Source organism: Suncus etruscus, chromosome 3, assembly GCF_024139225.1.
Source record: "Suncus etruscus isolate mSunEtr1 chromosome 3, mSunEtr1.pri.cur, whole genome shotgun sequence".
Taxonomy (NCBI): Eukaryota; Metazoa; Chordata; class Mammalia; order Eulipotyphla; family Soricidae; genus Suncus; species Suncus etruscus.
Window position 1 is genome coordinate 35,057,566 of NC_064850.1, and position 22,968 is coordinate 35,080,533.

At 41.6% G+C, this 22,968-nt stretch overlaps 1 protein-coding gene across 1 annotated transcript in view; it reads right to left on the bottom strand.

The window, feature by feature from the left end:
• The window catches only part of RPS6KA5 (ribosomal protein S6 kinase A5), a 190,419-nt gene that overhangs the window by 78,822 nt on the left and 88,629 nt on the right, over positions 1-22,968 (bottom strand). Inside the window, exon 3 of the mRNA XM_049769792.1 lies at positions 10,773-10,991. Within this exon, the coding sequence (XP_049625749.1) occupies positions 10,773-10,991 (219 nt within the window). The remainder of the gene's footprint in view (positions 1-10,772; positions 10,992-22,968) is intronic.

The window sequence follows — 22,968 nt, forward strand, 5'->3', positions numbered from 1 at the left end:
ACCTCCATGCTATCTTTCCAGCCCCTCTGTCTTTCATTTTTAACCAATGTGAAAGACTTTTCCAGAAAATAGAAATGTTTTCAAAGAGGGATGAGAGCATGAGTCTGTGGCAGTTGGATTTCATCTATTTTCCATGGAAGCAAAGACTGAGTCTGTCTGCTCAGAGCTAACGAACAGAAGGGGCCATCAATAGCCCGTCTTCAAGATTATTATAAATAAACATGCGAATGAAACTGGTATGTTCTCAGAAGCTGTGAGGCACATTTCTCCAAAGTAACTTCAAAGCAAAAATTTATCAATTTATTCTTATTCTCAGTTTTACAATAGAATATCTGAGTGTGATGGTTATATAGACCAGTGTTTCACAAACCAAGAAGCCAAAGACTCCCAGTGGTACCCAAAATTTTCTGGGGAAGAAGAGGGACAGAGATAAAAACTGCATAAGTGGACCTTAAGCCATGGCTTAAGACTAGGGGGACAAACAGTAAAACAGGGAGATCTGGGGTGAATGGCAAAGGGAACACAATCATAAAAAAGGTGGAGAAACACTACTCTAGATCACTGGTTGATTAAGTTAAATGATTAAGTTAAATGTTTTATTTGAATGATTATATCTTCATTCTTCTAAACCTGCTAAATGATTTTTCTACATAGAATGGTTTTATTCCCTATCTATATGCGTGAATGTAATTTCATACTCCCACATGAGTGTCATGAGGATTAAACAAGTGTATCGGGGTGAACTTGGGCTCAACCCACAGTAAGCACTTAAAGGCATTAATTACAAAGAACTGAAAAAATATTGCCAAGTTTAGCCACAATCATTTAAAAAATTTTAATTCAAATTCATAAGTCCTGATTTACCTATTTTCTCAGCATAAGCATAAGTCAAACTTTAGAAATGCTAATGTTTCTGCAAAGTACTAGTAGGGTCTAATTAGTCTTAGAGTATTAAGTAGCTAACGAGAACTTTTTCCTGTAATTGATTTTTCTCTCACAACCCTTAAGTTTTAAAATTGCAGAGATCGCTGGGTTTTATTCAAGTGCAATTAACTTTCTTTCAAAGGCTTTTCTGGGATGGCAGAGTGACAGCTGAAGCACTATAATGCTCTGTCTCCAAGAGGCATAAAAATAACAGAGCAATCACACAAATCATAGGGTAATTCAAATACACAAAATCTCTCCCCACTGCACAAAATCCTACACCATTCTCTTGAATCCCTCAGAGCCTGTCTTCTTTGCTTCTTTCTTTCTTGTGGCAAAACATCTTTAGCATGATCTTCAGTCTGATCTTACTCTGTTTACCCTCTGCTTACTGCCTATTGCTGCTCTTACAGCTTGTTCTAACTCTGGTGGATTAAAACAACACATGAGTTAGTCTGATTGGATTCTAAATTGGCTTGAAATCAGCAGAGTTGCATTTATTCTGGAAGCTGAGGAGAAAGTTGATTTTCTTGCTTTTGCCAGAGTCAAGATGTCATCCTTGACTCATGGCTCCTCTTCTTTATTTTCAAAGCCAACAACAGCAATCAAGTCCATCCTTGCACCACAAATCATACCACCATGTGAGTCTCACCTCTCCTTTTTCCCTAATTTTTTTTTCACTTTTTGGGTCACATCCGGTGACACTCAGGGGTTACTCCTGGCAATGCGCTCATAAATCACTCCTGACTTGAGCGATAAAATAGGACGCTGGGGGCTCAAACTGTGGTCCATCCTAGGTTAGCGCGTGCAAGGCGAACACCTCTGCTTGTGCCACTGCTCCACCCCCTTTCCCTCTTTGACTTTTTAAAGACTACCTAGGAAGCCCAAAAAATCAATTTCAAGGTCAGCTAACAATTCGACATCCATCTGCAGTCTAAAAGTAACTCAACACATTATATACAAGGCAACAAATTCATGGTTCTGAGGATTAAGATACTGGCATCTTTCAATTCCATAACACAACTTCCTCCTCTTAATATAACTCCTTTTCTTTACTGCAACATGCAACTTCCTTTTCTATTATTTCCACTCCCATAATACAATTTTTGCCTCTATGAGACAATTCTCATCTTTATAATACAACTTTTGCCTCTTATTAAAACTTCTGTGCCTATTCAGGCACAGGCTAAGGTGAAAACTAACCTCGTGTTGACACAACCCCAAGAACTGGAGTGAAGGAGATTACTCAAAAGACTGGAGCACATACATTGCATGCAGGAGCCCTGGGTTCAATCCTTCACAACGAACACTGAATCAGGAGTAACCTCCGAGCAAGACTGGCTGTAGGCCCCAAACAAAAACACTTAACTCTTGCATTTGGTGAAAATGAGTTGGGGAAAGAGAGGGGATAAATAAGTAGATAGTGAAATGACACTGGAACTTCAGTGGTGGGTCCCACACATAGGAAGAGCTATAAAGCTATACCTGTAATTTTTATTTATTTATTTTTGGTTTTGGGGTCACACCTGGCAGCGCCCAGGGTTACTCCTGGCTCTAGGCTCAGAAACCGCTCCTGGCAGGCTCGGGGGACCATATAAAATGCCGGGATTCAAACCACCATCCTTCTGCATGCAAGGCAAACACCCTACCTTCATGGTATCTCTCTGGTCACATATACCCTGTAATTTTTTTATCATAGTAAACCATATCATAGATTATAATTATAACAAAGTGACTTGCTTGAGTTCTTACTGGTAAGTAACAAAGCTAGAATTTAAATCTCAGCTCTACTGACTCCAGACTTGACTGGCCCTGCATGGTCTGAGCTACAGGACTGACTGCACTTACACTCTGCAGTTCTCAAGTGCTCTGTCTACCTGCCTGGCTATGTAGACACCCTGGGTGTGCAATGTTTTTCCTGATTCTATTCTGTCACTCCTAAAACTTTGATTCTTACCCTAGGTAACACTTTTCTGGGAAGGCCTTCCCTTGTGACAGAAGAGATTTCTATCTTTTCCTTTCCTGCTTTCACTGGGACCTTTTGAATTTCCTTTGAGCTCCTTATGTGAAATAATTGAGATTCATTCAATGTGGGTCCTTCTTTTAGATGATAAGGCTCCAATGATTAGCACTGTGTTAAAGTTGTTTGTTACTATATTTGAGCAACAGACCCATGAAAGCTGCAAATATCTGTGCACCCCCCCATCAAAGCACTGTTATTTTTATGATTTTTATTTAGGTGTGGCGATTTGCTGAATTATTGTTTGGTTTGGGGTTTGCATTACACCCTGAGGTGCTCAGGCATTACTGGTAGTGCTTAGAGGGACATAGAGAGTGCTGGGAATCAAACCCAGGTAGGCTGCATGCAAGACAAATGCCCCCTATTTCTCTTTTTTATTTCTATCATCTAGAACCCATGTTTTTGCCCTTTGATACCTAAAAAAGTTACTATGCAAATCAGATTAATAAGAGCAGCTGGTATATATTCTTTTCTTAACAAAATTTATACTTCACTTAACAGAAGATCCTCCAGTTCCACCTAACTTGCAAAAAATAGATTTCATCCTTCCTCATGGCTGCAGAGTATTCCATTTCTCTATATACCACACCTTCATTATCTACTTTTCTGCCACTGAACATCTGGGTTTCTTTCATATTCTGGCTATCACATTATGGCACCACCTTCCAAAGAGTGGTTATTGGTCCCTATTTCTTTCATGATTCAGACCACCCCACAGGCATTTCTTGGTTTTCTTCTCACTTTGCTTTTTCCTACAACCTTTTCTGTTCCTTCAGATGTCCATTACATATATCAACTTCCACGTATTCAGGTTCTCATTTTCACCTCCTCTCCTTCCTCTAGACTCCCTAGATTTCTCAACTGCTCCCTTTTCTTGTCTTACCGCATCATCTTAAGGCGATACCTCTGTCATTTCTGTATATCATGTCAAATCTATCTCACTCCTCTTTAGATTTTAACTCAACTTTCAACTTTCTAATGGCACCTTCTGTGCATCCAGCTTACCAGAACCACTACTAAATTCTGACTGTTGGTCAGTGCTGTGAGTCAGTTGCATTCACAACAGAAGGAGAGTTGCTTTAGTGACTGTCCTGCCGCATGACAGACTGTGTAATGTGAACAGTTCTGCTACCATCGAGCAAGCCTCCTCACCTGTACAACTTCTAAGATGAAACAAACACTGAGAAATGAAACTTCAATGTTTTAAACACCCCTGAACTCAACAACGATAGATGACTCATGGGGACAGAACTGCCTCCAGGGCTGGGCTGGCATTCATCTCTGAGACGGCTCCCTGGCATCACCTTTAAAAATACCTTTGTGTGAGAGTGTCTCATGAATTCAACTGATGAACCTGACAGTTGATACTGTCACAGATGAGCCAGTGTTGTGACAAAATCACCACTAACAGAGATCACACAACCCCCAAAGAAAGCTGCTCTCTACAGAATGTTTTCCACATAGATTTCACTCCCACAGTGATTGTAAGGACTATGAATTCTGAGAAAGAGAGGATAGAAATTAGACTTCTTGTTGCTGCCATTCAGAGGTACAGAGTATGAAGGGAGGTCTGCTTTCTATTTGTAAGACTCAGAAAAGCTAAAAAATAAATACAAAAAAAAATCAAATCCTTATATCATGGGCTGGAGAGATAGCACAGCGGTAGGGTGTCTGCCTTGCACCCAGCCAATCCAGGATGGATGGTGGTTCAAATACCGGTATCCCATATGGTCCCCCGAGCCAGCCAGGAGCGATTTCTGAGCACCGTCAGGTGTGACCCCAAAACAAAACAAAACAAAAAAATCCATATATCATGAGAGATATTAGAGATCCTAATTCTGTACAGAAATAAACAAAACAAACATGACTTATCACAGATGAGTTTACAGAAGTCACCAGCCGGAGGTCACATTTGGTCTTCTGCTTTATATCACCTTTTTCTCTGAGTCCTGCCATACCTATTTATTTACAAGTGCAGGCGTGATCTTCAGGTCTTCAAAAGTCGGAAGTGCTGGCTCTTATTTGGAGGGTAGCAGCACAACTGAATGGAAGGTGGTCCCCACTGATAAAGTATGACACAGGTCAAGCTCAGTTTCTGATCTGGCACCTGGCAAACTAATATTCTGTTAACAATCTTATCATTTGGAAACGCCTGTGCCAATCAGACAAATTTTATCCTGAAGGAACAAGCCTTGTTAAGAAATCTCCAGGGCTGAGTGAGGCGTACCAGAAGAGGAGGGACAGACATAGGATGACCTCACATAGGTTGGATATGAGGAAACATGGTAGGGGAGTAACAGGCGCATGAAGAAAACAGAAACTGAGATGTGGTTTCTGGAAGGAAGCTGACCACAGGGGAGAACAGGATAGAGTGGCAACACATTGAGATGATGGGGCAGGGAAGTAGACACTCTGGTGGAGGGTGTGGGAAGCCACAGAAGGATGTCCTAAATTATGTAAATATAGTAATAAACTATATAAAATAACAATTTTGTATGCCATGGCACAAGGAAGGAAAAGAGGAAGGAAGGAAGGAAGGAAGGAAGGAAGGAAGGAAGGAAGGAAGGAAGGAAGGAAGGAAGGAAGGAAGGAAGGAAGGAAGGAAGGAAGGAAGGAAGGAAGGAAGGAAGGAGGTAGGGATGGAGGAAGGAGGTAGGGATGGAGGAAGGGCAGGAAGGAGGTAGGGATGGAGGAAGGGCAGGAAGGAGGTAGGGATGGAGGAAGGGCAGGAAGGAGGGAGGGAAATGAGAGGATGGAATGAGAGGGAGGAAAGGAATGGGAAAAAAGAAAAAAGAGGGAAGGGAAGGAAAATGAAAGAAAGAGAAAGGAAGGGATGAATGAGGAAAGGGAAGGGGCAAGAAGGAAAAGAAAAGGGAGAGGAAGGAGAGAAAAGGAAAGAAAAAGGAATAGAAGGAGAGAGAGGGGAGGAAGAAGGAAGGGGAACATTATCATTTATTTTTGAAAAACAATTTAAAATAAATTATATTTATATAATAAATTAATTTTTGTGCCTGCCAAAAGGGCAGGCCTGGAACAGGGCACAGGGCAACTGGGGACAATGATGGCGGGAAGGTCACATGGGTGGTGTGACTGGAGCACCGAACATCAGAAATAACTGGACTCTGAACAAACTTATAAATTACGGTGTTTAAGTAAAATAATTTAAAATATAATAATTATAAAATTTCAGCATGGCAGTCACTGCCAACATCAGAACATTTGATAAGGTGCCAGCCTATCGATATTTCAGCTCTCATTTCTCAACTGCCTGGAAGGAACATGCTGACAGACACTATGGGATATATTTTCAGACCCATGAATTCAAGGGTATAAAAAAAGAAAAGGCTCCAGATGAAAAGACATTGAGAGCATAACCACACAAGAGTGTACAGGCTGGATCCTGCTTCATAAGTTAGCAGTGAGGGGTGTGATATGGCATTGAAATGTGGCCTCATAGGACACAAAACCATCTTGCATTCCCCCCCATCAAGAAGAGAAGTCAAGAACCCCCTTTGTTGAACCAGGGCAGGCCAAGCAATGGTAGGTAGAGGGGCCATGGACAGTCACTGAGCCTGGCCTCTTCAGTGCTCACTGCCCTTCTGTCACTCTCCAGAAAATGCTTAAGCCTGCCAGACCATGAAGAAACTGCTATGAGACCCCCTTGTTGGTGTAGGAGAAGAAGGGCTGTCTAGTGTCAGCATCCAGACCCAACTCCTGGACCACAAGTACAACCATCTTGGCTCTTCTAGTGCAGCCAATTCTCCAACCAACCACTGTGGGCCAAACCAGTGAAGAAGTGCCAAGCCAACCCTAGTATCACAAGGACACCAGTCACTGCCTCAAACAAAGAAACTACATGTTACAGTGGTTTGCTGTGTGGTGATACATAATTTATACAGACTGAGAATTAAGTAAACCAAAATTTGACTAAACCAGAAGGGCAATTCAATTAGTGAATTGTGGGAGGGGGTTGTGCACAAAAGGAGAGCATAAAACACAAGCTTGCAGTTAAGACAAATAGAAAAATGTAGAAAGAAGTATGCTAAGTAACAATCGAGGTATATATATATTGAGGGAAACATTGAGCTCTTGTTTTCTTACTTTTTATTTTCCTCCCTTCTATAAGAAAACATACAATTTTGAAGTAGTAAATTAGTGTTTGAAACGTCTCTTTTTATGTGTCAGAGATCAAATCCAGGGTCTCAGACATGTAAGGCATGTGATGGACCACTGAGTCACATCCCAGGTCCCAAATATATTATTGAAATATGTTTTATATATTATATATGTTTTATATATATAAAACATTATATATGTTTATATATAATAAAATGGCAGGCTATGTAGTTCTTCATCAGGCAAAAAAGTTTAGCTGGCCATGTACAGTCTTGCTCTTAACCTCTGACATGCACAAAACCAACAAAGTGGTTGTTCAGGGATAGTTACAGGCTTAATGGTGTTGTCTCCCCCAAATCCACAGCAAGAAGTACTACCCAGCCCTATACCCCACCCTGAGACCCACAGAATGGGGCTTGGGGTGGGTGGGGTATAGGTTCAGGCAATTAGGTTAGAGTCTCTGGGACAGCTCTGAGAGATCTTCCTGGGTCTTCAGAGAAAAGGGATTCACCATAGCAGCTGAGCACAATGAGGGGCAGCAAAGCATGGAGAGGCCCAAACACACTGCTCTTTGGCTTGCAGGAAAGACCAATCTTCATCTGAACAACCCAGATATTAAGCTCCAGCTGCCAGTCATGAACATCCATTTCTGTGCTACTTTGTTAGTGACTCTAGATGTGAGAAGTCTTATCTCCGACTCATTCCTCCCTCCTATCCTTTCTGAATTCCTCCCTTTTTTTCCTTCCTTCTGTCCTTCCTCCCTCCCTCCCTTCCTTCCTTTTTGGATTTTGAGTCATACCCAGTTGTGCTCAAGGCTTACTCCTATCTATTCTAAGGGATCACTCTTGTCAGTGTTTGGGAGACTATATGAGGATCTAGAGATCAAATTAGGGAGGGCCACATGCAAGGCAAGTACCTGTACTATGTCGCTGTCCCCAAATTCTTGCTTTTATAAAAAAACCTACTAACGGGGCCAGTGAGGTGGCGCTAGAGTTAAGGTGTCTGCCTTGCAAGCGCTAGCCAAGGAAGGACCGTGGTTCGATCCCCCGGCATCCCATATGGTCTCCCCAAGCCAGGGGCAATTTCTGAGTGCTTAGCCAGGAGTAACCCCTGAGCGTCAAATGGGTGCAGCCCAAAAATCCAAAAAACAAAACAAACAAAAAAAAAAAAACAAAAAAAAACCTACTAACAACTCTCATACACATAGGGAAGTTATATTAAATATATATGGGTAGAGAAGACCCAAAGCATGCTTTCTAAGTCCTGCTGTCTTAGGCAGATCAGAACAAAAGTGCTGGCCTGTCCATAATCTATTTCTGAACTGGTACAGGGAATGGTGTTTCTTGCCTTTTTTAAAAAACATTTGTTTATTTATAACCCCCTGACAAAGGGCAAAGATTGAGAAATAGTATTCTCAACAATCATAATTTTAAATCAAATCTAATTTCACTCACCTCTTTTAAATGAAAAAAAAATTTACAAAAAGAACACAAAGCAATAGACAACAAAAGCCAATGACGCAATGATGGGAAGGAAAGAGACTGAGTAGAGGGGCCCAGGAGCCTATTACTGTTCTGGTTCCTGACCTAGCATAGAAACTGGCCGCTTTACTCTAAGGGGAGAGTAATGTATTCTAGAACATCAGACCACATTTCACAGTTAACCTAATACTTCCCTGGAAAATTATGGCCAGATGTAAACCAGGATGGAACCAGTAGAACAAGCAGCCTATAAATTCAGATTCAAGCAGATGGACTCATTTCTGATGGTTACCATTTGAATGTCTATGTTTTCCATCTAGGGAAAAGGTTTTCTGCTAATAAAATACTTGAACATTCTTAAATTTTTTGAAATTCTTACATTTTTGTTGTTGTTGTTGTTTACTTTTTGGGTCATACCTAGAATGTTCAGTGGTTACTCCTGAGTTTGCCTTCAGGTAACACTCCTGGCAGTGCTTAGGGGACCATATGGGATGACAGAGATCAAATACAGGATACCTATGTGCCTGACAATTGCTCTACCTGCTGGACCATAAAATTCTTAAATTTTTTGGGTCATACCCAGAGGTACTTAAGGGCTCCAGGTTCAGTGCTGGGGTTGGTCAGTCCTGGTGTTGCACAGGGCATGAAGCAGTACCCTAGTCCACTCAACCATTTTCCCATACTCAGTGACATGCTCACCAATCAAACTGGGTCAGAATACTGAAGGAACACATGCTTCAAAAGAAAGAGGCAGAAGAACTGAATGATGATGACTAGCACAAGAGGCAGATGATAAAATTAATTGATGCTGACAGGATTAGAGAGCCTGTGATTGTCGGTCATAAAAGGCTGAGAATTCTTAGCTGATTGTAGGCATTGCAAAATGAATCTGAGTCATGCTTCATAAAGTGAATGCAGGGTTAGGGAGACAGCTCAAAAGGCTGGAGCATGTGCCGTGCATACTGGGATTCAACTCCCAGCACTACAGCCAAGCCAGGAGTAGCTCCTAAGCACTGCAAGTTGTGGCCCAAACACCACTTGCCCTAGAGCCTCCCCCACCAAATAAAGTGAATGCAATTTTAATACAAACATAATTTTTAAAATGAGAGAACTAGATTGGGTAGAGATCTCAGCAGATTGAGAGCATGCAGCAGGCATGAAAGCATGGAGAATTGAGAGCACTAAATAAGAATACTTCATACGCATAGAAAAAAAACTCCCTATACTACTAATAAAGAATACAAAGGCTCTTTTCACAAGCTAAACACCTTTTTGTGAGTTATGTTTTGGGCTATGTCCAACTGTACTCATGGAACTCATGTACTCACATACTCATGTACTTTTGAAGGTGTCAAAGGAGTATATGTGGCACCAGGCATCAAACCCAGGAGGGCTACATACACGGAAGGCCTTACCAGCTGTACTATGCCTCACAATTTCCTATCTTAGAAGTTGACATGACTCACATAACTTTAGGAAATACAGTTTAGGAAGCCTCTATGTCACCAATGATGACAACATTTTTGTGAGGGTAAGTGATACAATAGAGAGTATCTAACGGGGCGCCAACATCCTGCAGACATAAGAAATGACATGCTTACCAAGCATACACTGCTTCACTGGATCCTTACAACAGTTAGTTAAGAAGGAGTTACGGTGCAAAAATACAAATGATCGCAAAGGGTCTAAAACTGACAAAGTATTGAAAGATGGCAGTAGCATTCCTATTTGCTTCAGACTGCAGCAGAAAAGGGAGCATCTTTTCTGTAAAGTATCCCAGCAAAAAGGGCCAAGGACATTCCCAAGTTCTGAGATACGATGCTCCAATTGTTTCTGGGACAAGAATGAATTCAGAAATTACCTGTGAATGTAATCCAACAGCTGAGAGCAGTGAGAATCTACACAACTTGTGGGTTTTCACCCAAAAAAGCAAAACTCTACCAATGAAAGTCCTCTCTTGCATTTTTCCTGCATTACTAATTTGCCTGAGTGGTTCCTATTTGGCTCCTGGTACCCAGAAGAAAACACACTGTCCTGGAAGTGGAGGTGGACACCCAGGGAAAGTCCATAGCTACTCTTTCTGGTGGCGGGGTCAGGGCAATGCCCAGAGTACAATGAAATGCCACCAGAGAGAGAAGGGTGGGAGTGAGAAGGGGCCCTCCCTTCTACAGCTGAGGTGGGGTGCCCCTCAAGTCCCAGAGGGGCCATAATCACCCAGGGGTGACACTTACCTAGAATGAGATGAAGTTTGGTTTCCGTCTGGAAGGCATAGTGCAGCGTCACCAGGAATGGGGACTGCCTGATGTGTTCTAGCACCTGCCGCTCCGTCCGTGTGTGCTCTGTGGTTTTGGCCTTTTGAACGATGGTTGCCTTTTTCAAGACTTTCATGGCATAGAGCTTTCCAGAATCGTGGCCGCTTATTTTACGAACCAGAAACACCTTTCCATAAGCTGAAAAGAAAGATCAAAAGAAAATAAAGAGCTAGAATAAAGAGTGGTTTATTGGAAGTTAGAATCCAAGGGGAGAGGGGACAAAAGTACACATAATGAAAAAGTATCAGAGAGAAAGAAAGAGAGATAGAAAGAAAGAGAGATAGAAAGAAAGAAAGAAAGAAAGAAAGAAAGAAAGAAAGAAAGAAAGAAAGAAAGAAAGAAAGAAAGAAAGAAGGAAGGAAGGAAGGAAGGAAGGAAGGAAGGAAGGAAGGAAGGAAGGAAGGAAGGAAGGAAGGAAGGAAGGAAGGAAGGAAGGAAGGAAGGAAGGAAGGAAGGAAGGAAGGAAGGAAGGAAGGAAGGAAGGAAGGGAGAGAGAAAGAGAGAGAGAGAGAGAAAGAGAGAAAGGGAGAGAGAGAGATTCCACCCCCAACCTCATATAGTACCCAGCACCAACAGGAGCAACCTCTGAGTGTGGAGCCAGGAATGTCTTCCTAGGGCACCAAAATAAAAACAAAGCATCCTTTGTTATTTCAAATAGTTCTTTGATAGATTCTTCTACTTTATGGGTCTAGCTCTTGACCCTTAGTATTTATATCTCCAGCTACTGCTGACAAGTGTATTCTTTGACTCTGTTATTCTCTCAGTATTTTTAGCTGTAGAAAACTAGCTGTTATTATGGTCAATTAGCCACAGTTCAATTAGGGAACAGCCAGGACATTATAGATATGGGGGATGAGGGGACCCCGCTAGGTTTTGCTATAAATGTAAACAAATGACAATGTATACCAATTAAAATAGGTCTTAAATGAGAGAATTGTGTGTGTGTGTGTGTGTGTGTGTGTGTGTGTGTGTGTGTGTGTGTGTGTGTGTGTGTGTGTGTGTTTAGGAGCTGTGTCCCTCTACCTTTATTTGTTACATCCAAAGCCATAACAACTGACAGGAAAGTGACAAACTCGGGTTTAAGAAACAAAGAGCCAAACTGGGGCCAGAGTGATAGCATAGCAGATGGGGCATTTACTGTGCATGTGGTCAACCCAGGTTTAATCCCTGGCATCCCAGATGGTCTCCCAAGACTGCCAGGAGTAAGTTCTGAGAGCAGAGCTAGGAGTAACCTCTGAACACAAAACAAAAACAAAGAGCTAAACTGAAGTAGCACTCAGTTCCTTTTATGCTACCTGGTCACTTTTTTTGGTCATTTTTAATTTGGGGGGGGGGGCATCCCCTACAGACTTATTCCTGGCTCTACTCAGGGAACACTCCTGGTGGGGCTCAGGGGACCATCTGGAATATTGGGGATTGAATCCAGTTTGGCAATATGTGAAGCAAGCCCGCTACCCATTGTACTCTTCAGCCCTATCACATTTTTGTTTTCATTTTTAAAAGTAAGATCTCTCCTAGGGGGGCCGGGCGGTAGCGCTGGAGGTAAGGTGCCTGCCTTGCCTGCGCTAGCCTAGGACGGACCGAGGTTCGATCCCCCGGCGTCCCATATGGTCCCCCAAGAAGCCAGGAGTAACCCCTGAGCATCACAGGGTGTGGCCCAAAAACCAAAAAAAAAAAAAAAAAGATCTCTCCTAGGCAACTCCTATTGGGGTTCCATGGTCTTCTAGAGAAGTGAGACCCCATATGCTGAGCTGGCTGGGAGAACAGATTTTCAGCATTAATTTCCTGAGAAGAGCAGGAGGAGGGCAGGAAGACATGGAAGAAGAGACAGGCAGAAAGAAGGCAACTATGTGATAGAGACAAAGCACATGCCCCGACTCCTGCGGACACAGCACAGCACAAATTCTTTTTCCCCTCTAACAAGGCAGCCCCAGCAGGGATGGGTAAGCATAGTCAGATGCAGAAAATGAAATGCTTTAGTCAGGCCATGCTGGAGGGAGCCTGAGTTCTGACGCAGACTGGGGCTTCCACACACTCTGCCCACACGGCCGCTGTAGCTGGCACACAATTTGGCTCTAATCCACCCACTCTATTCTGAGAGCTTTAAGGGAAAGGCTTGTGTTTCCTCTACTATTTGCTTCAGTTCTCTGGGAAGCAGATTAAGGTGAGCAACTACAACAATCTCAAAGGGGAAGAGACCCCAAACTTTACAAAGGCCTTCTCTATGCCAGGCTCTTAAGTAAACTGTCCACAGGCTGTGTCACTTAATGACTCAAGGGCCACCAAAGATAGTGTCTTCAGGATCTCCATATCACAGTGGAAGAAATGGGTTCAGAATAGTTAATAGTTCAGAAGACTTGGGCAAGAAGTACCAAAAGTGGTTAGATGTCAACAGCATGACTCCCGGGCCACTGCTCAATCTTCAATAAATGAAAAACAAAACAAAACAGATTCTTCACCAAAACCAGTAACCAGATGTTCTGATCTAAATAAGAACAAAACTTCAAACTCATCAAACACATTTTAGAATACAGCAAAAAGTACATAAAAGGTTGATGTCTATCTCTTTATTTTTTTTTTTTTAATTTTTTTTTTATTTAAACACCTTGATTACATACATGATTGTGTTTGGGTTTCAGTCATAAAAGGAACACCACCCATCACCAGTGCAACATTCCCATCACCCAAGTCCCAAATCACCCTCCTCCCCACCCAACCCCCGCCTGTACCCTAAACAGGCTCTACATTTCCCTCATACATTCTCAATATTAGGACAGTTCAAAATGTAGTTATTTCTCTAACTAAACTCATCACTCTTTGTGGTGAGCTTCCTGAGGTGAGCTGGAACTTCCAGCTCTTTTCTCTTTTGTGTCTGAAAATTATTATTACAAGGGTGTCTTTCATTTTTCTTAAAACCCATAGATGAGTGAGACCATTCTGCGTTTTTCTCTCTCTCTCTGACTTATTTCACTCAGCATAATAGATTCCATGTACATCCATGTATAGGAAAATTTCATGACTTCATCTCTCCTGACAGCTGCATAATATTCCATTGTGTATATGTACCACAGTTTCTTTAGCCATTCATCTGTTGAAGGGCATCTTGGTTGTTTCCAGAGTCTTGCTATGGTAAATAGAGCTGCAATGAATATAGGTGTAAGGAAGGGGTTTTTGTATTGTATTTTTGTGTTCCTAGGGTATATTCCTAGGAGTGGTATAGCTGGATCGTATGGGAGCTCGATTTCCAGTTTTTGGAGGAATCTCCATATCGCTTTCCATAAAGGTTGAACTAGACAGCATTCCCACCAGCAGTGGATAAGAGTTCCTTTCTCTCCACATCCCCGCCAACACTGTTTATTCTCATTCTTTGTGATGTGTGCCATTCTCTGGGGTGTGAGGTGGTATCTCATCGTTGTTTTGATTTGCATCTCCCTGATGATTAGTGATGTGGAACATTTTTTCATGTGTCTTTTGGCCATGCGTATTTCTTCTTTGTCAAAGTGTCTGTTCATTTCTTCTCCCCATTTTTTGATGGGGTTAGATGTTTTTTTCTTGTAAAGTTCTGTCAGTGCCTTGTATATTTTGGAGATTAGCCCCTTATCTGATGGGTATTGGGTGAATAGTTTCTCCCACTCAGTGGGTGGCTCTTGTATCCTGGGCACTATTTCCTTTGAGGTGCAGAAGCTTCTCAGCTTAATATATTCCCATCTGTTAATCTCTGCTTTCACTTGCTTGGAGAGTGCAGTTTCCTCCTTGAAGATGCCTGTAATGTCCTGGAGTGTTTTGCCTATGTGCTGTTCTATATATCTTATGGTTTTGGGGCTGATATCGAGGTCTTTAATCCATTTGGATTTTACCTTTGTACATGATGTTAGCTGGGGGTCTAAGTTTAATTTTTTGCAAGTGGCTATCCAATTGTGCCAACACCACTTGTTGAAGAGGCTTTCCCTGCTCCATTTAGGATTTCCTGCTCCTTTATCAAAAATTAGATGGTTGTATCTCTGGGGAACATTTTCTGAGTATTCAAGCCTATTCCACTGATCTGAGGACCTATCCTTATTCCAATACCATGCTGTTTTGATAACTGTTGCTTTGTAGTACAGTTTAAAGTTGGGAAAAGTAATTCCTCCCATATTCTTTTTCCCAATGATTGCTTTAGCTATTCGAGGGTGTTTATTGTTCCAAATGAATTTCAAAAGTGTCTGATCCACTTCTTTGAAGAATGTCATGGGTATCTTTAGAGGGATGGCATTAAATCTGTATAATGCCTTGGGGAGTATTGACATTTTGATGATGTTAATCCTGCCAATCCATGAGCAGGGTATGTGTTTCCATTTCCGTGTGTCCTCTCTTATTTCTTGGAGCAGAGTTTTATAGTTTTCTTTGTATAGGTCCTTCACATATTTAGTCAAGTTGATTCCAAGATATTTGAGTTTGTGTGGTACTATTGTGAATGGGGTTGTTTTCTTAATGTCCATTTCTTCTTTATTACTGTTGGTGTATAGAAAGGCCATTGATTTTTGTGTGTTAATTTTGTAGCCTGCCACCTTGCTATATGAGTCTATTGTTTCTAGAAGCTTTTTGATAGAGTCTTTAGGGTTTTCTAAGTAGAGTATCATGTCATCTGCAAACAGTGAGAGCTTGACTTCTTCCTTTCCTATCTGGATTCCCTTGATATCCTTTTCTTGCCTAATCGCTATAGCAAGTACTTCCAGTGCTATGTTGAATAGGAGTGGTGAGAGAGGACAGCCTTGTCTTGTGCCAGAATTTAGAGGGAAGGCTTTCAGTTTTTCTCCATTGAGGATAATATTTGCCACTGGCTTGTGGTAGATGGCCTTCACTATATTGAGAAAGGTTCCCTCCATTCCCATCTTGCTGAGAGTTTTGATCAAGAATGGGTGTTGGACCTTATCAAATGCTTTCTCTGCATCTATTGATATGATCATGTGGTTTTTATTTTTCTTGTTATTGATGTTGTGTATTATGTTGATAGATTTACGGATGTTAAACCAGCCTTGCATTCCTGGGATGAAACCTACTTGATCGTAGTGGATGATCTTCTTAATGAGGCATTGAATCCTATTTGCCAGGATTTTGTTGAGGATCTTTGCATCTGCATTCATCAGTGATATTGGTCTGTAATTTTCTTTTTTGGTAGCGTCTCTGTCTGGTTTAGGTATCAAGGTGATGTTGGCTTCATAAAAGCTATTTGGAAGTGTTTCTGTTTGTTCAATTTCATGAAAGAGTCTTGCCAAGATTGGCAGTAGTTCCTCTTGGAAAGTTTGATAGAATTCATTAGTGAATCCATCTGGACCTGGGCTTTTGTTTTTCGGCAGACATTTGATTACTGTTTTAATTTCATCAATGGTGATGGGGGTGTTTAGATATGCTACATCCTCTTCCTTCAACCGTGGAAGATTATAAGAGTCCAAGAATTTATCCATTTCTTCCAGGTTCTCATTTTTAGTGGCGTAGAGTTTTTCAAAGTAGTTTCTGATTACCCTTTGAATCTCTGTCATATCAGTAGTGATCTCTCCTTTTTCATTCCTGATACGAGTTATCAAGTTTCTCTCTCTCTCTTTCTTTGTTAGGTTTGCCAGTGGTCTATCAATCTTGTTTATTTTTTCAAAGAACCAACTTCTGCTTTCGTTGATCTTTCGGATTGTTTTTTGAGTTTCCACTTCGTTGATTTCTGCTCTCAGCTTTGTTATTTCCTTCTGTCTTCCTGTTCTTGGGTCCTTTTGTTGAGCATTTTCTAGTTCTATTAGCTGTGTCATTAAGCTACTCAGGTAAGCTCCTTCTTCCTTCCTGATGTGTGCTTGCAAAGCTATAAATTTTCCTCTCAGTACTGCTTTTGCTGTGTCCCATAAGTTCTGAGAGTTTGTGTCTTTATTGTCATTTGTTTCCAGGAACCTTTTTATTTCCTCCTTGATTTCATCTCGGACCCACTGGTTATTGAGCATGAGGCTGTTTAACTTCCAGGTGTTAAAGTGTTTCTTCTGAGTCCCTTTGGAGTTCACAAATAATTTCAGAGCCTTGTGGTCAGCGAAGGTAGTCTGCAAAATTTCTATCCTCTTGATCTTATGGAGGTATGTTTTATGTGCCAGCATGTAGTCTATCCTGGAGAATGTCCCATGTACATTGGAGAAGAATGTGTATCCAGGTTTCTGGGGATGGAGTGTCCTATATATATCCACTAGGCCTCTTTCTTCCATTTCTCTCCTCAGGTCTAGTATATTCTTGTTGGGTTTCAGTCTGGTTGACCTGTCCAGTGTTGACAAAGCCGTGTTTAGGTCCCCCACAATTATTGTGTTGTTGTTGATATTATTTTTCAGATTTGTCAGCAGTTGTATTAAATATTTTGCTGGCCCCTCATTCGGTGCATATATGTTTAGGAGAGTGAATTCTTCCTGCTCTACGTACCCCTTGATTAATATAAAATGTCCGTCTTTGTCCCTTACAACCTTCCTGAGTATAAAGTTTGCATTATCTGATATTAGTATGGCCACTCCAGCTTTTTTATGGGTGTTGTTTGCTTGGATAACTTTTCTCCAGCCTTTTATTTTGAGTCTATGTTTGTTCTGACTATTCAGGTGCGTTTCTTGTAGGCAGCAGAAGGTTGGATTGAGTTTTTTGATCCATTTAGCCACTCTGTGTCTCTTAACTGGTGCATTTAGTCCATTGACGTTGAGAGAAAGAATTGTCCTGGGATTTAACTCCATCTTTATTTCAAAATTTGGTGTGTCTTTTGGGTAGTCTTGTCTTAGATTAGGTCTTTCAGTTTTTCTCTTAAGACTGGTTTTGTGTCTGTGAAGTTTCTGAGCTGTTTTTTGTCTGTGAAACCATGTATTCTTCCATCAAACCGGAAAGTGAGTTTTGCTGGGTATAGTATTCTGGGTGAAGCATTCATTTCATTCAGTCTTGTCACAATATCCCACCACTGCTTTCTGGCATTGAGCGTTTCTGGTGACAGGTCTGCTGTAAATCTCAGGGAAGCTTGCTTGAACATGATTTCCCCTTTTGATCTTGCTGTTTTCAGAATTCTGTCTCTATCTGTGGGATTTGTCATTGTGACTAGGATGTGTCTTGGGGTGGTTTTTCTGGGGTCTCTTTTGGTTGGTACTCTTCGGGCATGCAGGATTTGATCACATATATTCTTTAGCTCTGGAAGTTTCTCTTTAATGATGTTCTTGACCATTGATTCTTCCTGGAAATTTTCTTCCTGGGTCTCTGGGACTCCAATGATTCTTAAGTTGTTTCTGTTGATCTTATCATAGACTTCTATTTTCGTCTGTTCCCATTCTTTGACTAATTTTTCCATTGTCTGCTCATTTGCTTTAAGTTTTTTGTCCAATCTCTCCTGCTGTATGGAATTGTTATGTATCTCATCTTCCACAGCACCAAGTCTATTCTCAGCTTCTGATACCCTGTCCCAGAGCTTATCCATTTTGTCATTCACTTCGTTTACTGAGTTTTTCAGGCCTGTTAGTTGACATGTTATTTCAGTTTGGAGTTTTGTCATTTCTGCCTTCATATTTTCTTGGTTCTTATTAGTGTTCTGTTCAACTCGATCCATGGTTTCTTGGAGTCTGTTGAGCACCTTCCATATTGCTAGTCTAAAGTCCTTATCTGAGAGGTTGATTAGTTGTTCAGTCATTATCTGGTCCTCAGAATTGTCATCTTCATTCTCTATGTCTGATGCTGGCCTGCGCTGTTTCCCCATTGTCACATTTGTATTGTGGGTTTTTCTACGTGTTGTAGTGGTATTCATTGTCTATATGATGTAGGCAGCACACTCCTCTGGCTCCTCCCTTTCTGGATGGGCTGACTTGCCTCTAAGGGAGGGGAGTCCTCCGTGGATGAAGCCTCACACTGGGTCAAATCTTAGGCCCGAGCATGTAACAGAGAAGACAGTCCAGAGAGAAATGTTTGCTTCTGTGATATAGCGCCGTTCTTAGTGTGATTTTTCCTTCTTGTTGCAATGGAGTTCTTTCCTTAGAAAGAGTGCACGGCCGCGTAGCGAAGCGGAGCGGCCGTGCTCCTCTGAGCCTCTTTTTGCCCCACTCGCAAGAGTTTCACGCAAGAGGACAGTAGACAGACATAGACAGGTCACACTCACAGTCTTTCACAGCTGAGCCCCACTGGGCCGGTGTACTTTCGCGGATTTTCCCCGCCTGGTGTCACACACAGGGAGCCAGCTTTTGCAAAGGATAGCCGGCTTTTATGCTCTGAAGTCCCTCCCTGAAAATGGTCTATCTCTTTATAAAGCATAACTAGAGATCAAGGGTCTGTGACTGACAAAAGCAAACCCTGCCAGTTATAAAACTGAACAACTCACTGCAAGTCTATAAAGAAGCAGTGAAATATAGCTAGAAATCATGCTCATGATGCAGACTGTTTTCTTACGAGGGAGCCATCTGGTCAGTTATAGATGAAAGCTGGTCCTCAATGGGGCTTCTCTATCCAAAATTCCTGGATTCTGAATTCCCATCTCCAGGGTGCCATGGTCCTTAGAAATACTAATATTTGGCCCTGCAGAAGTCCCGGCAGCTGAACACACAAATCCACCATACAACTGCTGCCGTGCTAATACCCTAGCTTTACTGCTTTTCTACTAATCTCTACAGTCTTCTAGTCGCCAAAAACATCACATATATTGACATATCCAGGGATATGGAGCCAGGGCAAGATGACTATCCTCCCAACCCCCCCCCTTCCCTCCCCCATCATACTTCCAGAAGTCCCAGCATCCATGCCTATGAACCATCCCGGTCGCCATATGAGCTTATAGGCCCCACTCCACAGATCCTCAAATTCCTGGAATGTGCAGTCACATAAGCGGCCACATGATACCCCCATAATTTTAATGTTGACTTCCCAGTAGAAACATACCAAATTTGATGTGAAATTATCATAGAAGCCACATAAGCACAACCAATAAAACCAACAACAGTGCTCAACTAGCAATAAACAGCTTAGTAAACCTTCAGACAATGACGTAACAACCCCATTGCAAGATATGACAATTTTCACAAATTTTCTTTTAATTAAGTTTTTTTTTCAATAATTCCATTACCATTTAGTTGTAATAAGCAATATTGGGTAAATTATTCATACCTGCCAAAGGGCAGGCTTCAAGGAAGAGTCTGTTGACAATAGTGGAGGGACTACTACACTGTTGGTGGGATTTGTACTGAATACTGAATTCCAGAAATAACTATATTATGAACAACTCCGTAAGCCACTGTGTCTGAAAGAAATTTAATTAAAAAATTTTAAATAAAAATAAATACTAATATTTGCCCACATCCGCATTGAGCTCTCCACATCTCAAAGATGGCTATTTGATCTCTTCATAGTACTCATATCAGTCAGCCTCTGCTGACAGACAGGGTACTTCCATCTATCAGCTGATTACCTCTTGGCACTCAAGGAGAGGTGTGTGGCTTGTTTGATTTATATAACTTCACTGCTGTTGTGTTTTGGGTTTGGGGGTTGCACCCAGCAGTATTCCAGGGCTCTGCACTCAGGGAATCACTCCTGGTTGGCTTGGGGGACCTTATGGGATACCAATTGGCCATGCGCCAGGCAAATATTCTACCCACTGTACTATTGCTGTGACACCTCTTCACTTCTCTGTAATGGATAAAGAACCACTCTCTCAGCAGTGCTCCTGCAACCTCTCATAAGTGAATGATCTCAAAGGCAAGTATAGAAGGAGGAGTGAGCACTGTAAGCAGTGAGCACTGTGAGGTGTGCTCACTGGGGGACAGATGCATTGCTGTTTCCACATTATGTTCTAGTTTTACTGTCACAATCACTACAATTAACATGAAAGCTAGAGTGTATCTACAACTGATAAGTGCCAAAAGATGCTTTGTTGAACCAGTTTCAAAGTGGGCCTTGCTATGATCTATACTAACATCTCAAATGAAGATGATACAAACAATGGAATGGGTAAAGTCACCCATTTCATTGACAAGAATATCTAAATAGGGCCCGGAGAGATAGCACAGCAGCGTTTGCCTTGCAAGCAGCTAACCCAGGACCAAAGGTGGTTGGTTCAAATCTTGGTGTCCCATATGGTCCCCCGTGCCTGCCAGGAGCTATTTCTGAGCAGACAGCCAGGAGTAACCCCTGAGCAACGCCGGGTGTGACCCAAAAACAAAAACAAAAACAAACAAACAAAAAGGAATATCTAAATATCTGAATTTGTCCTTGGTGCATGGAAACAAGCTGCACTGGGATATTCATCTGCTGGTCCTTCTATGCTTTGGGGAGTTCTGAAAAAGTATATATATTTTTAATAAATTTATTTAAAGAAAATGCATCACATAGTTGACATAACTAATCATAATTCATTTGTTTCAAGATGACCAAAAGTAAAGTTTTTTCTTTTCTTTTCTTTTTTTTTTTTTTTTTTTTTTTGGTTTTTGGGTCACACCGGCAGTGCTCAGGGGTTACTTCTGGCTCCACACTCAGAAATCGCTCCTGGCAGGCACGGGGGACCATATGGGATGCTGGGATTTGAACCAATGACCTTCTGCAAGAAAGGCAAATGCCTTACCTCCATGCTATTTCTCCAGCCCCAAAAGTAAAGTTATTAAAAAAAATCAGAAAATTGAGATAAAAACTAAAAAAAATGGAAGAGAAAGAAGAAAAAGTTCCATAGCAAGTACATTTGTGAAAATGAAAAAGTGGATTTTTTTCTAGAAGATAATTCTTTGAATATTTAAAAGCACCATCACACCATCTCATCTAAGTAAAAATTATTATTATTCCTAAAGCTAATTTTTGGTTGTTGCTGTTGTCTGTTTTGGGGGGGCTACTCCCAAGAGTTGCTCAGGGTTTACTCCCAGCTAATGCTCAGGGATCATTCCTGGCAATGCTCAAGGAACCATAATGAATGACTGGGAATCAAACCTGGGTCAGCCATGTGCAAGGCAAGGGCTTTACTAATTGTGCTATTACTCTAGCCCCTAAAGCTGATCTTAGAGTAACCAGGAGATATCTCACCCCCAGGATGCTGCCTTGGATTATACTAACTTTTTTCCACTCATCTTTCATAATATTGAAAATTCTCTTGATGTGCTATTGGTAAATACATTCTTATTTTACCTATTACTTATTTTTAAAGAGTCACATTTCATTAGAAATAAACTTGAGGTAGCAAAGGGGCCTAAGGTATGTGGTCTCTAATAGAAATGCCCATACTAAACACTATGGAATCCAATAATATCAATCATCCTCCTTGTGTATCAAACAGAAGTTTGTCACTAATATGAGCGAATGACTATAGAGCCTGCCAACACAATTACGTTCATCTATCAGAAAATGTCAAGGAGAGAGAGAGAGGAGGAAAAGGCTGGCATTACATTATGTTCTGGTTTTACTGTCACAATCACTACAAATAACATGAAAGCTAGCATGGATCTATCACCTGTTAAGTGCCAAAAGATGCTTTGTTGACCAGCTTCAAAGTGAGCCTTGCCATGATCTACACTAACATCTTGAAAGAAGATGATACAAATGATGAATAAACCGGCGATCTCAAGCCTCACCACCTCCGAACAGCCTTGGTGTTAAGCGCAGAGAAGGCTGCATGTCACATTGCCACGGGCACATGCCCACATTCACCAGTGGAGATCTTGAAGAGGCCACTTCTCTGAGGAAGGCTAGTTTTCAGCTTCTAGTGGAGGGAGAAAGAGAAGTGTTCCTTCTGTGCAACATTTTACCGACAAGCTTTGCAAAAGTTTAAGAGGAGCCCTGGGAGTGGAGTAAATAGGTGGCAAACTTTGCTTCATGTGCGACTCAATGAATGACTATCTTCTAGTACAACCAGGCCTTGGCTTCCATTGGATCTGTTTACACTGATATCACTAAATAATCCATATTCTGACAGCATCTTTGGAAAGGCTATAATAGCAAAAATCCTGTGGCTCTAAAATATAGGACTTCTTGGGGCCGAAGCAGTGGCTCAAGCAGTAGGGTATTTGCCTTGCATGCGCTAACCTAGGAAGGACTGCGGCTCAATCCCCTGAATTCCCATATGGTCCCCCAAGCTAGGAGTGATTTCTGAGTGCAGAGCCAGGAGTAACCCCTGAGCATCACCGGA